Raw genomic sequence first — 17,536 nt, forward strand, 5'->3', positions numbered from 1 at the left:
TCCTTGGCTGTGCAGAAGCTTTTTAGTTTGATCAGATCCCACTAATGTATTTTGGTGTTGCTTCAATTGCCCTTGGGGTCCTCCTCATAAAATTATTTCCCAGATTGATTTCCTCAAATATTTTCCCTGTACTTTCTTCTAGTATTTTATAGGTTCATATCTTAAGTTTAAATATTTTTAATTAAATCATAGCTGTGTACATTAGTGCAATCATGGGGTACAATGTGCTATTTTTATATACAGTTTGAAATAATTCCATCAAACTGGTTCACATAGCCTTCATGACATTTTCTTATTTATTATGTTAAGACATTTATATTCTACACTTAGCAAATTTAACATGTACCCTTGTAAGATGCACCATAGTTGTAGTCCCACCAATTACCCTCCCTCCTCCCATCCTCCCCCTTCCCTACCCTTAATCTCCCCTTTTCCCTTGTTCTTGGGATATAATTGGGTTATAGCTTTCATATGAAAGGTATAAATTGATTTCACAGTAGTGCTGAGTACATTGGATACTTTTTCTTGTATTCTTGAGATACTTTGATAAGAAGAATATGTTCTAGATCCATCCATGTAAACATGAAAGTGGTAAAGTCTCCTTCTTTTTTACAGCTGCATGATATTCTATGGTGTATATACAATTTATTAATCCATTCATGGTTCGATGGACACTTGGGCTTCTTCCATGAATTAGCAATTATGAATTGGGCTGCAATAAACATTCTGGTACAATTATGTTTGTTATAACGTGATTTTTGTCTTCAGGATATATACCTAGTAGAAGAATTGTAGGATCAAAATAAATCAAAAAGTTAGTTTTTTGATAAGGTCAATAAAATAGATAAATCTTTGGCTAACCTAACCATGAAAAACGACTAAAATCTCTAATTTGATCAATCAGAAATGGTAAAGATGAAATAACAACAGACTCCTCAGAAATTCAAAAAATGCCTTAATGAATATGACAAGAAACTCTTTTTTCAGAAATATGAAATTTTAAAGGAAATAGGCCAATGCTTGGAAGCATGCCACCTTCCTAGATGTAGCCAGAATGAAGTGGAACTGTTGAACAGATCTATATCAAGTTCTGAAATAGCATAAACTATACAAAATCTCCGTAAAAAGAAAAGCCCTGGACCAGATGGCTTCACAACAGAATTCTACCAAACCTTTAAAGAGGAATCAGTACCTATATTACTTAACCTTTTCCAAAATAGAAAAACAAGGAGTACTACCCAACACATTCTATGAAGCAAACATCACCATGATACTCAAACTAGGAAAAGACAAAACAAGAAAAGAAAATTATAGACCAATGTAACTAATGAATCTTGATGCAAAAATATTCAACAAGATCCTAAAAAGTTAATCCAGCAACACATCAAACAAATTATACACCACGACCAAGTGGGTTTTATCCAAGGCTCTCATGGGTTCATTATACATAAATCTATAAATATAATTCATCAGATAAACAAATTAAAAAACAAAGACCTGATGTTTCTCTCAGTTGAAGCATAAAAAATATTTTGATAATAGTCCAGCATCCTTTCATGATTAGAACACGTAAGAAAATTGGTGTAGAAGGGACATTTCTTAAACTGATAGAGGCCATCTATAGCAAATCCACAGCCAATATTATATTGGATGGAGGTAAATTGAAATTATTTCTACTCAGATCAGGAACCAGGCAAGGTTCCCCATTGTCTCCACTACTTTTTAATATTGTAATGGAAGTCTTACCCATCACGATCAGGCATGAATAGGCGATCAAGGGTATCCATGTAGGGTCAGAGTATATCAAACTTTCACTCTTTGCAAATGATATGATTGTATATCTGGAAAACCCCAGGGACTCTACCACAAAATTCTTAGAATTGATCAAGGAGGGGCGGTGCCCGTGGCTCAAAAGAGTAGGGCTCCGGCTCCATATGCTGGAGGTGGCAGGTTCAATCCCAGTCCCAGCCAAAAACTGGAAAAAAAAAAAAGTGATCAATGAATACAGCAACATCTCAGGTTATAAAATCAATACTCACAAATCTGTAGCCTTTATATATACCAACAATAGTCAAGTTGAAGAAACAGTCAAAGACTCTGTTTTGTTCACAGTAGTACCAAAGAAGATAAAATATTTGGGAGTTCACCTAGCAAAGGCTGTGAAAGATCTTTTATAAAGAGAACTATGAAACTCTGAGAAAAGAAATAGCTGAAGATGTTAACAAATGGAAAAACATACCAATCTCATGGCTGGGAAAAATCAACATTGTTAAAATGTCCATACCACCCAAAGCAATATACAATTTTATTTTTTATTTTTTTTCCTTATTAAGCACCACTGTCATACATTTCACCATTAACTAAGATAGACTTGCTCCCATTCTGAGGGCTGTCTGTTTGCTTGTGTTCTTGGCTGTGCAGAAGCTTTTTAGTATGATCAGGTCTCAGTAATGTATTTTTGTTGTGGCTTCAATTGCTCTAGGGTGTCTTCCATATAAAATATTGTCCCAGGTTGATTTCTTCAAGTGTTTTCCCTGCAATTTCTTCTAGTATTTTTATAGTTTCATGTCTTAAGTTAAATTCTTTAATCTTAAGATAAAGATATGTGCACGTTACATCTCTGACAAAGGTTTAAATCTTTGATCTTAAGATAAAGATATGTGCAGGTTATGTCTCTGACAAAGGTTTAATAACCAGAATCCACAGAGAACTCAAATGTATTAGCAGGAAAAGAACAAGTGATCCCATGTCAGGGTGGGCAAGGGACTTGAAGGGAAACTTCTCTGAAGAAGACAGGCGCATGGCCTATAGACATGTGAAAAAAATGCTCATAATCCTTAATCATCAGAGAAATGCACATCAAAACCACTTTGAGATATCATTTAACTCCAGTAAGATTAGCCTCCATCACAAAATCCCACAACCAAAGCTGTTGGTATGGATGTTTAGAAAAGTGAACACTTTTGCACTGCTGGTGGGAATGCAAACTAATGCACTACTTTTGGAAAGATACTTGGAGAACACTTAGGGATTTAAAAATAGACCTGACATTTGATCCTACAATTCCTCTACTAGGTATATATCAAGAAGTTTAAATCTTTAATACAGTAATCTGGTATATTTGTTAATGGTGAAAGCTGTGGTTCCAGGTTCAGTCTTCTACAAGTTGCCAGCCAGTTCACCCAGCACCATTTGTTAAATAGGGAATCTTTTTCCCACTGAATGTTTTTAATTGGCTTGTCAAAGATCAAATAATGGTAAGTAGCTGGGTTCATCTCTTGGTTCTGTATTCTTTTCCATACATCTACATGCATATTTTTGTGCCAGTACCATGCTGTTTGGATCATTATCAATTTATAGTATAATACGAGGTTTGGTAGTATGATTCTTCTGATTTGTTTTTATTTCCGAGTAATATCCGTTTATCTGAGTTTTTTTCTGATTCCATGTAAAATGAAGTATTATTTTTTTTTTAGGTCTTTAAAGTATGACAGTGGTGCTTTAATAAGGATTCCATTAAAATTGTATATTGTTTTGGGTAGTATGGACATTTTAACAATGTTGGTTCTTCCCAACCATGAGCAGGGTATGTTTTTCCATTTGTTAACATCTTCAGCTATTTCTTTTCTCAGAGTTTCATAGTTCTCTTTATAAAGATCTTTCACGGCTTTTGCTAGGTAAACTTCCAAATATTTTATCTTCTTTGGCACTTCTGTGAACGGAATAGAATCCTTGACTGTTTTTTCAGCTTGACTATTGTTGGTATATATAATGGCTACAGATTTGTGAGTATTGATTTTGTACCTAAGATGTTGCTGTATTTCTTGATTACTTCTAAAAGTTTTGTAGTTGAATCCCTGGGGTTTTCCAGAAATACAATCATATCATCTTCAAAGAGTGATAGTTTGATCTCCTCTGACCCTACATGGATACCCTGATCGCCTCTTCTTACCTGATTGTGATGTCTAAGACTTCCATTACAACGTTAAAAAGCAGTGGAGACAATGGGCAACCTTGCCTGGTTCCTGATCTGAGTGGAAATGATTTCAATTTTCCTCCATTCAATACAATATTGGATGTGGGTTTGCTATATATGGCCTGTATCAATTTAAGAAATGTCCCTTCTATACCAGTTTTTTAAGTATTCTGATCATGAAACGATGCTGGATATTGTCAAAAGATTTTTAGAGCATCAATTAAGAGAATCATGTGGTCTTTGTTTTTTATTTTGTTCATGCCATGAATTATATTTATAGTTTTATGTATGTTAATCCAGCCTTGAGACCCTGGGATAAAATCCACTTGATCATGGTGTACAATTTGTTTGATGTGATACTGCATTCTGTTTGCTAGGATTTTTTTTTTTTTTTTTTTTGCAGTTGTTCACTGGGGTTGGGTTTGAACCTGCCACCTCTGATGTATGGGGCTAGCACCCTACTCCTTGAGCCGCAGGCACCAACCTGTTTGCTAGTATCTTAATGAATATTTTTGTGTCAATATTCATTAGAGATATTGGTCCATAATTTTCTTTTCTTGTGTCTGTTCCTGGTTTGTGGATCAAAGTGATGTTTTATTCATGGAATGTGTTGTGTTTTGTGTTCTTGTTTTTCTATATTTTGGAAAAGGTTAGTGATATAGGTGCTAGTTCGTCTTTAAAGATTTGGTAGAGTTCTGATGTGAAACCATCTGATGGTGGTCTTTTTGGGGAGATTTTGTATTGATCTTTTCAGGAAACCAACTTTTTGATATATTGATCTGCTGTATAAACCTTTTGCTTTCCATTTCATTTAATTCTGCTCTAATTTTGGTTATTTCTTTTCATCTGCTGTGTTTGGGATTGGAATGTTCTTTTACAGTTGCTAGAGATTAGTTTGTTAACTTCTTATCATTTGTTCTCTTGAGGAAGGCTTGCAATGCTTTAAATTTCCCTCTTAGGACGGCCTTTGCGGTATTCCAGAAGGTTCTGGTCATTTGTGCCTTCATTATCATTTTGCCCGAAAATTTGGTAATTTTCTTCTTAATCCCATCTATGACTCAGCTGTGATTCAGCATAAGGTTATTTAGTTTCCATGTTTTTGTATGAGTATGCAGATTCCTGTTGTTACTCAGTTCTACTTTTATTCCATGATGGTCCGAGAAGGTGCAAGGAATAATTTCTATTCTTTTGCTGAGGTTAGACATGTGACCTAAGACGTTATAAATTTTGGAGGATGTTGCATAGCTAATGAGAAGAATGTGTATTTAGTTTTCTTAGGGTGGAATCCTCTTTAGATGTCTGTTAAATCCAATTGTTGAATGGCTAAGTTTAAGTCCAAAATTACTTTCCTTACTTTCTGACTGGAGGATCTATCCAACATTGCCAAAAGATTACTAAAATCTCCTACTATTATGGTGCTGTGGGAAATCAAGGTACCCATGTCTGTTGGACCCTCTCTTATAAATTGATGTGTATTCTGGTTGGGTGTATAAATGTTAATAACCTAAATCTCATCATGTTGACTGTTTTCCTTAATAAATATGAAGTGACCATCATTATCTTTTCTTACTTTTCTTGGTTTAAAGCATATTATATCTGCAAATAAAATTTTAACACCTACTTCTTTCTGATTTCCATTTGCCTGCATTATATACAACCATCCCTTCACACCGAGTCATTATTTTTGAAGGTAAGAGGAGATTCTTATATGCAGCAGATACATGACTTAAATTTTTATATCCAGTCAGCCAACCTGTGCCTCTTTAGAGGACAATTTTAGCCATACACATTAATTGAGAATATTGATAAACCTGACAGTATTTTGGATATCAAGTTTTTCAAAAGTCCAGTATGCATTTTTAATCCTTTCGGCACTGTGGAAGTTGGAATTTGATCAAAAGTTTCTGAGTGAGTTGACTTTGGTAGTAGAGGATTTTGCTGGTCATTGTGGAGGATAGGACTGAGAACATACTGGAGAGCTGGTTTACTTATGGCAAATGTCTTCAACATGTGAATGTCATTAAAGTATTTAACTTCTCCATCATAAAAGAACCTAAGTTTAGTTGGATACAGAATCCTGTGTTGAAAGTTGTTTTGTTTTAGGAGGTTAAATGTCGATGACCACCCTCTTCTACCTCGAAAAGTTACGGTAGAGAGATCTTCACTCATTCTAGTATTCTTCCCATTGTGGGTTATGGTTTTCTTATGTCTGGCTGCTTGCAGAATTTTCTCCTTCATATTAACCTTTACTAAGTTAATTATAATATGTCTGGGAGATGCTATAATTAGGTTGAGTTGTGCTGGGGTTCTGAAACTGTCTGCTTTCTTAATTTCAGAATCTCCTGCCATGTTTGGTAAGTTCTTCTCGATTATCTCTTGCAGTAGAGCATCTGGAACTTTAGATGCAATCTCATTGCCCACAGGAATTCCTATAAGGCGAAAGTTAGGTTTTTTGAAGTGTCCCAGAGCTCTCTGAGAGAATGATCCATTTTTGCTCTCCATTTCTCTTCCTCTTTGAGCATTTGGAAACATTCAAAAGCTTTGCCTTCATTGTCAGAAATCCTTTCTTCTGCCTGCTCCATTCTGTTCCTGATGGATTCTACTGTATTTCTCAGATCTTTGGGGGCTGCGAGTTCTTGCCTCAATGTGTCAAAACTGGTTGATTTTGACTTTGAATTCATTGAATTCTTCAGACGACTTTTGAAATGCTCCTTAAATTTCTAAATCCGACTTTGCTCCATTCTGTTAATCTTATTGGCAATCCAAATTCTGAATTCAATTTCTGACATCTCAGCCATTTGTTTGTGAATGGGATCTTCTGGTGTGTCCACCTTTTCGTTCCTTGGGGATGTTGATCTACTCTTACTATGCATGTTGCCAGAGTTTTTCTGCTGATTCCACCCCATGTTTATTTTTCACCATTTGCCTAGATGAGCAGATAATGTGAAATTGGATTGGGGGCACCTGGAGTAGTGATTAACCAGCCCTTTGCCCAAGAGCTGGGACTGATGACTGTGGGTTTTCCCCTACTGCTTTGCAAAGGACCCATTGTGGCAGCTAGCTAAGTGATACATGATGAACAGCATTTTTGAAAAGTTCACCATCTTCCAGGTGTAGACAAACAGAAATGCCCAGGAATTGATGCTATGCACCACTTATGTTTTTTATGTCTCCACCAGTGATCATGGGGCTCACCACCCCATTTACTGCCTGGTTTGGGACTGAAGGGGAACCTTAAACTGGCTGGTCCCTGGAATAGCCTCCTGATAGGAAGGACCCTATGAAGGCAAAATGTATGGTCAGAATGAAATGATTACCTCCTATATCAAGCTGAGAATGGAAAAGGTCTGAACATGCACCCAGGTCTCTAGTCTCATCCAGGTTTTACCTTAAAATAAATCAAGGGAAATGTAGTCCAAGCTAAAGGACCTGGTTTCTAAGAACCAGGTTTTCCAAACCATGACTACCATGTCCTTGGCCAAGCTCACCAAACTGGGTCCTGCTGGACCTCAGGTCTCTGAGATTTTCCAGTTTTGGTCAGGGGCTCTAGACCCCTCTGGAATGTTTCAGATGTGAAGCCATTTTCCTTGTCATTGACTCCCACATCTATTGACCAGGGTATGGGTCTACTTAACCCATATTACCCATGCCTCTACCTGCCCCATTACCCCCAACCTGGCAGGCTTGGGCCCTGGGCATTGTCTGCTTGCAGCTAGTAGAGTTCTCGGCCTGTGTGTAACTGCCTAATGCAGCTGACTCATACCAGAAACACCTGTTTCTACAGATCACCCAGCATTGCCTTAGCCATGGGAACCCCCACTCAAGAGTGTGAATGTCCAGCAGATCAATTACAACATCCCTGAAAAAGTGTGGTCTCCACTGCCCCCATCTTTTGCCTGATCAAGTTCTGGGCAGACCTGAACTGAGGCCCAAGGGGTGATAAGCCAGGGCTAGCAGTGGCAGCAGCAGTAACAGAGTGAGCAGCCAGTATGAGAGCCTGGGACACATGACCCTCACATGCTCCTACAAGACCTGTTCCTTTGGCAAGCAGTTGGTGGAGAAGGTGGAGACAAAGCATGCACAGCTGGAAGACAGAGATTAGTGTACTTCCTGGTGTGCTTGCCTCTCTGGGATTACCTGGTGAATTACCTGCACAGGTTGTGGCAGCTGGCTGAGTGATATATGATGAACAGCATCCTTGAAAACTTCACTGTCCTCCAGGTGGTGACAAACTGAGACACCCAGAAATTGCTGCTGTGCACTGTCTATGTCTTTGAGGTCTCCAACAGTGAACATGGGGCCCACCACCAAATTTACTGCCTGGTCCAGGACTGAAGGGGAACCCCAAAACTGGCTGACCCCTGGAATATCCTCTTGGCAGGAAGGACCCTCCAGCTCTCCTCATGCTTTGTATTTAAGGAGAGGGCTGTGATTTAAAGGGGCTGATTTCAGAGGCCTAAGCAATTAGGGACACCAAAACTTGGTTGGTGAGCTGAATAGGTGGGGACCGAGGGAAGAATAGACTCTGATAGTGGAACCTCACAGGTGGTGTCTGAAAGGACAGATCACTCAAGAGCATCTGGGATTGGGGACAGGAGTGAGACCACCTTCAGGAACATTTCTCAGCCTCTGACAGGTCCCCTTGACCCTCTCTTTTGTATGTTTGGGAGAGCCTTTGTTACACATTGGCTTGTATCCCTTCCTGTTTTCCACCTACCAGTAAACCAAATTTCTGCCTCTCCCTCTCACCCTTTTTACTACAGAGATTAACCTTATTTGTGTAGGAGCAGAGCCAGGTGGGCCCTGGAAATATTTTTAATATGCTTATCTATTTATAAGGGTTATGGCTTTATCTCAGCTGCACGAGAAATGGGGGAAGGCTTTGTAACTCATCCTCCTCCTTCTCAGTGAGCAGCGTGTTCTACTGTTGTGTTTCCTCACTTGCCAACACCAAAGTCTGTTGGTTTGTGTTATGACAGAGGATAAAGCTATTTTACCACCCTCAAAAAATGTATATATAAAAATGTATGTGTATATATATTTAAGGTGTTGAATACCTTATACCCTGAGTTGATGATATGAATGTGTGAAATTATCATGTGTACACACCAAATATGGACCCCTATTATGTATCAATTACAAAGATTAAAAAATAGCTAAGCACCCACAGCTCAGTGCTTAGGGCACTGGCTATATACATGGGGTCTGGCAGGTTTAAACCAGGCCCGGGCCTGCTCAACAATGACAACTGCAACAATATAATAGGCAGGTATTGTGGTGGGTGCCTGTAGTCCCAACTACTTATGAGGCTGAGGCAAGAGAATTGCTGATGCCCAAAAGTTAGAAGTTGCTTGGAGCTGTGACGACACGGCACTCTACCTAGGGGGACATAGCGAGATTCTGTCTTAAAATAATAATAACAATAATAATAATTATAATAATAACAATGAAGGATTTTTACATATTTTTTAGAAAAATCGTGTTAATTCTATGTGATTATCTTTTCTTTTTTAGGTTATTCCATTTATGACTAACCCCCAAAAGTTATCTTCTCCTTTGATTGCTTAAGACAGCCTGAACATCAAGCTTCTTTTTAAGATTTATTCTCTTTTTTCGATAGTATCTCTAAAAAAGGAAATTTAGTCCTCATTATTTCTTTTCAATTTAATGAAACATTGTCTTATATTTAATCTAGTCAAACCTATATTTAGATATTATGCAAAGTGAAACCTCTTTTAGGCTCTATTAGAATTATTAAATTAATTATTATTATTTGACTCTTCTGGCTTTTTTTTAAGTTTTCTAACATTGTTTAGTATATTCTCAACTTACTTAACTAATTTATCTTACTGTTTGATGTAATTTCTTGGTAGCTGAACTTTTTGAAAATAAAAAGGCAAAATAAATAAGCATTTATAGTTTTATTAACTAAAATTAAAATGTCTTTATCCATTAAATGTGACAAGAGGTTTTAAACTCAATCCTCTTAAACAAATTAGTCACTTGTTTATTTTGGTGATTTTCTCATTCATCTTGTGCTCATGGAATCTCTGTAATGGACACAGATGTTCACACATCCAGTGTATGTGATCAGATTTGATTAAAGAATCGTCAAATAAACTACCCAGTGTTACAGAAGCATAAGGCAGTAAAGATTGCAAAAGAGTATATAGAATTATCTCTGGAAGGTCATTTCTTACTTTGACAAATATGTCCAGCAATGCAGAGATTTTATTATTCTCAAGAAGCATTATTAACTTTAGTATTCATACTTGTCAAACCATGCACATAACGTCCTTTATCAGTAAAACCCAATAATCCTGTTGGCTCAATATTTTAGTCCATTTCTTCTTTCCTCATGTGAGTATCAGGTGGACAATCATGTATATACTGGGAGATTTCTAAATCTTTAACTGGATAATCTTAGAGTTTTTTTAATTCTAGATCCTTTCTTCAAATTTTTTTTAATTTTTTTTTTTTTTATTGCTGGGGATTCTTTGAGGGTACAACAAACTAGGTTACACTTACTGCATTTGTTAGTCAAAGTTCCTCTTGCAATCATGTCTTGCCCCCAAAAGTTGTGACACACACCAAGGATCCCCCCTGTTTCCTCCTTCCCTCTCTCTGCTCTCCACTTCCCCCACCCCTACCATGTCCTTTTCATTAATTGTCCTCATATCAAAATTGAGTACATAGGATTCATGCTTCTCCGTTCTTCTGATGCTTTACTAAGAATAATGTGTTCCATGTCCATCCAGGTTAATACAAAGTAGTTAAAGTCTCCATTTTTAATAGCTGAATAGTATTCCATGTTGCACATATTCCACAGTTTGTTAATCCATTCCACAGTTGGTGGGCATTTAGGCTGTTTCCACATTTTGACGATTTTAAATTGAGCTGCAGTAAACAGTCTAGTGCAAGTGTCCTTATGATAAAAGGATTTTTTCCTTCTAGGCAGATGCCCAGTAATGGGATTGCAGGATGAAATGGGAGGTCTAGCTTGAGTACTTTGAGGTTTCTCCATACTTCCTTCCAAAAAGGTTGTGCTAGTTTGCAGTCCCACCAGCAGGGTAAAAGTGGTCCCTTCTCTCCACACCCACACCAGCATCTGCAGTTTTGAGATTTTGTGATGTGGGCTATTCTTGCTGGGGTTAGATGGTATCTAAGGGTGGTTTTGGTTGGCATTTCTCTAATAGATAGGGATGATGAACATTTTTTCATATGTTTGTTAGCCATTCGTCTGTCTTAAAGAAGGTTCTACACATGTCTCTTGCCCATTGACATATGGGATTGTTGGCTTTTTTCATAGGTATTAATTTCCGTTCTTTATAGATCCTAGTTATCAAGCTTTTGTCTGATTAAAAATAAGGAAATATCCTTTCCCATTGTGTAGGTTGTCTATTTGCTTTGGTTATTGTCTCCTTAGCTGTAGAATACCGTTTCAGTTTAATGAAGTCCCATTTTGTTTATTTTTGTTGTTGCAATTGCCATGGCAGTCTTATTCATGAAGTCTTTCCCCAAGCCAATATCTTTGTTTTTCCTGTGCTTTCTTTGAGGACTTTTATTGTTTCATGCCTTAAATTTAAGTCATTTATCCATCTTGAATCAATTTTTGTGAGTGGAGAAAGGTGTGGGTCCAGTGTCATTCTTTTACATGTGGATATGCAGTTCTTCCAACACCATTTATTGAATAAGGATACTTTCCCCCAAGGCATGTTCTTGTTTGGTTTATCGAAGATTAGTTGGTTGTAAGATGTTAGTTTCATCTTCTGGTTTTCTGTTTGATTCCAAATATCTATGTCTCTATTTTTGTGCCACTACTATGCTGCCTTGACCACTGTGGCTTTGTAGGACAGCCTAAAATCACATATGGTAATGCCCCCAGCTTTATTTTTATTGATAAGAACTGCCTTAGCTATATGGGTTTTTTTCTGGTTCCATGCGAAATGCAGAATTATTTTTTCCAAATCTTGAAAGTAGGATGTTGGTATTTTAATAGGAATAGCATTGAATAGGTAGACTGCTTTGGGATTTTTAGACATTTAACAATGTTGATTCTTCCCAGTCATGAGCATGGTATGTTCTTCCATTTGTTAATATCCTCTGCTATTTCCTTTCTGAGGATTTCATAATTTTCTTTATAGAGGTCCTTCACCTCCTTTGTTAGGTATAATCCTAGGTATTCTATTTTCTTTGAAACTATGGTGAAGGAGTTTTTGCCCTTTATTAGCCTCTCTACTTGACTGTTATTGATATATTCAAAAGCTACTGACTTGTGGACATTGACTTTATATCCTGAGATATTACTGTATTTTTTGATGACTTCCAGGAGTCTTTTGGTTGAGTCTTTAGGATTCTCTAAGATCATGTCGTCAGCAAAGAGGGAGAGTTTGACCTTCTTTGCTCCCAGTTGGATTCCGTTTATTTTCTTGTCTTGCCTAATTGTATTGGCTAGAAGTTCCAGAATTACATTGACTAGTAAAGGTGACAGAGGACAACCTTGTCTGTTTCCAGTTCTAAGAGGAAAAACTTTCAGTTTTACTCCATTCAGTAAAATATTAGCTGTGAATTTGTCATAGATAGCTTTGATCAGTTTCAGAAATGTGCTACCTATGCCTATACGCTTCAGTGTTCTACTTAGGAAAGGATGCTGAATTTTATCAAATGCGTTTTCTACATCTATTGAGAGGATCATATGGTCTTTATTTTTGCTTCTGTTAATATGATGGATAATGTTTATAGACTTGCGTATATTAAACCAGCCTTGCATCCCTGGGATGAAACCTACTTGATCATGGTATATGACTATTTGATCATAAGCTGTAATCTGTTGGCTAGGATTTTGTTGAGAATTTTTTCATCTATATTCATTATATTCATTAGTGAAATTGGTCTGAAATTCTTTTTAATTGGGTCTTTTTCTGGTTTTGGTATTAGGGTGATATTTGCTTCATAGACTGTCTTGGGAAGATTCCTTCCTCCTCAATTTATTGGAATATTTCTGCAGTACGGGAAAAAGCTCTTCCTTGAAGGTTTGATAGTATTCTGGTGTGAAGTCAGCTGGACCAGGGCATTTTTTTGTTGGAAGCTTTTTTATTGTTTCTTTGATCTGAGTGTTTGAAATTGGTCTGTTCAGGAGCTCTATTTCTTCCTGGCTATGTCTAGGGATAGGGAGTGATTCCAAATGTTGATCCATTTTCTTCACATTGTCAAATTTCTGGGCATAGAGTTTCTGGGAGTATTCAGAGATGATCTCTTGTATCTCTGTGGCATCAGTTGTAATTTCCCCTGTATCATTTCTGATTGAGGTTACTAGAGATTTTACTTTTCTATTTCTACTTAGTCTGGCCAAAGTTGTTTGTTTTTTTTTTTTTCTTTTTCTTTTTCACCATGTTCAGTTTATTCCTCTGAAGGTAATCCTCTTTATTTATTTTTTTTATTAAATCATAGCTGTGTACATTGATACGATCATGGGACATCATTCACTAGCTTCACAGACTGTTTACCAAGTTTCACATATACCCTTGTAAGATGCACCGCTGGTGTAATCCCACCAATCCCCTTCCCTCTACCCACCTCATTTATACTATTCTCTAGTATGGCTTCCATTCCCCTGTGGCATCCGTCTTCCCTTTCTGGGATACCTATCACTCGTATGTTTGAATGCTTCATAAAGTCCCATAATTCTGTCAGTGAATGTTCTGCTTTCTCTCTCTATTCTTTTCTGCCTCTTTAAATATCTAAATTATCTCAAGAGCTTTGTCCTCTACCTCCGAAATTATTTCTTCTGCATGGTCTAATCTGTTGTTGATACTTTCTATTGCATCTTTAAGTTCCCTAATTGACTGCTTCAGTTCCTTCAGCTCTGCTATACACTTTCTATATTCTTCATATCGTTCATCTCTTATTTGATTGTTTTTGAATTTCCTTTTAGTTATTTCCAACTTTATCAGCAGTTTCCTTCGTTGTTTCCATCATTTCCTTCATTGTTTTCATCACCTGTATTCTAAATTCCCTTTTTGTCATTTCTAACATTTCTTTGTAGGTGGAATCCTCTGCTGTTGCTACCTCATGGTCCCTTGGAGGGGTTGCTCTGGACTGGTTTTTATGTTGCCAGGAGTTTTCTGCTGATTCTTCCTCATGAATGATTTCTTTTATCTGTTTCCTTGATCTCATTTTCCTTTCACTTCCCCTTGCTCTTTAAGTTGCCATGCCTCTGGACTAGGGTTTCAATGAGTCCTTTTGGTATAGGAACAGAAGGATGAGAAGGTTGAAGAGCAAGAAGGGATAAAAGAAAAAAAAAAAAAGAAGAAGGGATGAGTAAAAAGTAATATTTAAAAAATAAGAGAGACACATAAAGAGTGAGACAGAGCAACATAGGTGCACAGTAGGGTACTTTGACCTAACCTAAAAATAATAATAATAAAAAAAACATCTGGGGGCACCGGGTTGGGTGGTTCCCTTACTAGCCTGTTAGGACACAGTACCTTACCTACACCAAGTAGAGAGGAAAGACAAAAATGCTATAAATCAAACCAAAACAATAAAAAAATAAAACTTACAGGATAAAATTGGGGGGAAACCAAATAGGCATAGAAACAGTAGCAAAAATGAAGTTCTAATTGTAGAAAAAGGCAACAATGGCAAATAGTATTTAAACTAGACAAATGGTGAAAGAAAAGAAAAAAATAAATAAAAGAAAATTCTATGGGTAAAAGATTGAAGTTAAAAAAACAAAACAGCAGCAACAACAACAACAACAACAAAAATAAAATAAAATAACAAACAAAACCAAGGACAAAGCAGTATATATATCTTGCTGAATATTGTCTGGGCAACAGGTGATCTTGGGTATAAGATGTTAATCACAATGCTGATACGACTGGAGGCCTCTGCCTATTTCTCAAATCCCTTAGGGTGGAGACCCAAATATCCCCTCAGCTCTCTTAAAGGGCACTTTAAACTGCTAAACTTGGCTATGCAGAAGCTTTCCCAGGAAAGCACTTGTTGCTTGGATCACTGCTGAAGTGGCTATCCAGTGTGCCAAAACCAGTCTCACTCTGCCCCTGAAGTCTAAGGCTGTAAGGCAGCTCTGCCCCACCTTTAGGCTGCTCAGTCACTAGATTACTAGATCCCACCTGATCCTTGCTCTGTGACCCTGAGGGCAGAGCTTGCCTGGGCAGTTCTCTCACAATGACTCCACACGGCCCACAGCTGGACACTGTTAGCTCCGTTCAGCTCAGTGGCCCTAGACAATGCCCAAATTTCTCCACACTCCTGTCCAAGCTCTCGCAAGAGAGTTCAACTGAGTGCCAAGTCCAAAAACACCAAAACAGCTCACAGGTGAGATTGCCCCTTTGCAATCTCACTGCTGCTGTTCTTACAGCTGTCAGCATGATTAGACTGAACAAACACACATAACCACTTTCCAGTTTTACACTGCTTTTGTCCTCCTCTTGTGGTCAAGAAGTCTCTCGCTGACTCCCTCTGTCCTCAAAGGGATAAATATAAGCAGATCCCACCAGCCAGAGATGCCTGTGGTCTTGTCTCCCCAGACTCACTGTGTCCAGTTTCAAGGAAGCTGTTACTCAGCCACCATTTTCCAGATTACCCTCTTTTTTTGAGGGTACATAGAACTAGGTACATTGATTGCTTTGGTAGATGATGAGGACCCTAGTTCCATCCCCAAAAGGCATACCACATGCCTTGTCCCCCTACCTTTCCTTAACTTTTAATGACCATTCTATCAGGGGTGGGTCAATAGACAATCACAGTTATTCATATGTTCTTGACAAACGAATAAGAAAACCATGTGAAATTCAGACTAGGTTTTACATTTCTTTCTTACATCATAGTAGTACTTAAAATGCCCTCATAATTCTCTAATCAAATCAGCATTTCTCTTCTACAGGTCAGAATTTAGGGCTAATTATTGAAAGAGAGCTTTCTTGTAGCATCCTGAATTGGTGTTTTAGAGTTAAATATTTTCATCCATTTAAAAAATGCACATAATAATGAGAAATAAAAGTTTGCACATGTTAATAAAAGTATATTATTTCTTTAAAAATGTTAAAATATAAAATTCAAATCCTTTTGTCGTCATTTTCCAAATGTCAGAGTTCTGTTGGATTACATAAGGTGTGCCAGTTTAGTATAGCTTACACATACTTATGTTCTTAACACCATATGCCTTTCATGAGTAAGGTAATCTCTTCCTAAAGTATTTACCCAGATTTACCTCCTATGTCCTTGGATGCTTCATAGTTGACATATTAGACTTTAAGGACTGAAGACACTGTCCTTAACCCTTCCCTTACTTCCTTGACTCTGTTCCCTATTTTGTCATCTGATTTTTCTATTATGTAAATAACACATAGTAAGTAGCACTGAAACATTAAGTTAGTGTAAATCTTGTACTTTAACTCTCCTGCAGATCACCAATCCAGTCACTCACCATTACCAGTGTTCATAGCTTATTACCAGAATTCACTTTCTGATTTATGATTTTGAAAAGCTCTTTTCTGATTTTGTCCTGTGTTCATCTATCTTCACATTGCTACCAAGGTGACCTTTTGAAAATATGTTTTTGGTGGCCTGACTTACGTGCTTATTGAGTGGATCCCATTACAGGAAAGGGAAAGTTTGCACCTCTTCTGCCACCTGTCTTTGGTAGCTTGGCCTGATTCTCTCATTTCATCTCTAAAACCTGTTCCTTATCACAAGGTTGCAGTTTTACCGCATTACCTTCATAGCCCTCATATGCCCTGTGGTTCCATTCCTCATCCTTTTGCCCCTTCTCCCCTGTCCAAAAGACCTTCACACTCTCACTGCGCACATCGTTGTCTTTGAAAATACGCCTCTATATTTGCTGCATTTCCTAAGCTTTCTGGGTAGAACTGACTCTTCCTCCCTTGTATCCTTAGTGTAATTAATTTACTGTAATTACAGACTCATCAATTACTTTTCTGATTTGTTTTCATATATCTTTGCCACACCTCCTTAAATATAGGACAGACTCTATATTCTGTTTCTATGTTCAAATTATTCTCCCAGATAGTGTGTATGTTTGATAAACATAGTGAATGTGTGTTGTTTTGCTAACAGATTGGTGTGTGAGTGAATCAATACATTTCCTGAATTTGGCTTTTCTTTTTTTCAATAGGAAGGAGCAAGAGAGTCAGAAGTTGAAGACAATACCAACACGATTGGTATTGTTGAAAGTGCTACACAAAAGGAAACAAGTAAAGACAATTTTATTTTTGTTATAAAAAATAATAAGAGGTGGTAATTTAGGGGAAATATCTCAAAAATTTAATGATTACGTGCTGTTATGAAGTCAAAACCAATGATGGGTATTGGTTTGATGTCCATTCCTTTGATTTATTGTATTGTTTTTATTAAATCATAACTGTGTACATTAATGTATTTATGAGGTATGATGTGCTGATTTTGTATACAATTTGGACTGCTTAAATCCAGATTGTTTTTTTGTGTGTGTGTGTTTTTTTTGTGGTTTTTGGCCCGGGCTGGGTTTGAACCCGCCACCTATGGCATATGGGA

The 17,536-nt window shown here is 37.3% G+C and overlaps 1 protein-coding gene across 1 annotated transcript in view; it reads left to right on the forward strand.

Moving 5' to 3' along the window:
* Window positions 1–17,536, forward strand: part of LOC128579569 (ankyrin repeat domain-containing protein 26-like) — a 197,593-nt gene that overhangs the window by 10,324 nt on the left and 169,733 nt on the right. Inside the window, exon 3 of the mRNA XM_053581587.1 lies at window positions 17,139–17,217. Within this exon, the coding sequence (XP_053437562.1) occupies window positions 17,139–17,217 (79 nt within the window). The remainder of the gene's footprint in view (window positions 1–17,138; window positions 17,218–17,536) is intronic.

This window comes from Nycticebus coucang, unplaced genomic scaffold, assembly GCF_027406575.1.
Source record: "Nycticebus coucang isolate mNycCou1 unplaced genomic scaffold, mNycCou1.pri scaffold_66, whole genome shotgun sequence".
NCBI lineage: Eukaryota > Metazoa > Chordata > Mammalia > Primates > Lorisidae > Nycticebus > Nycticebus coucang.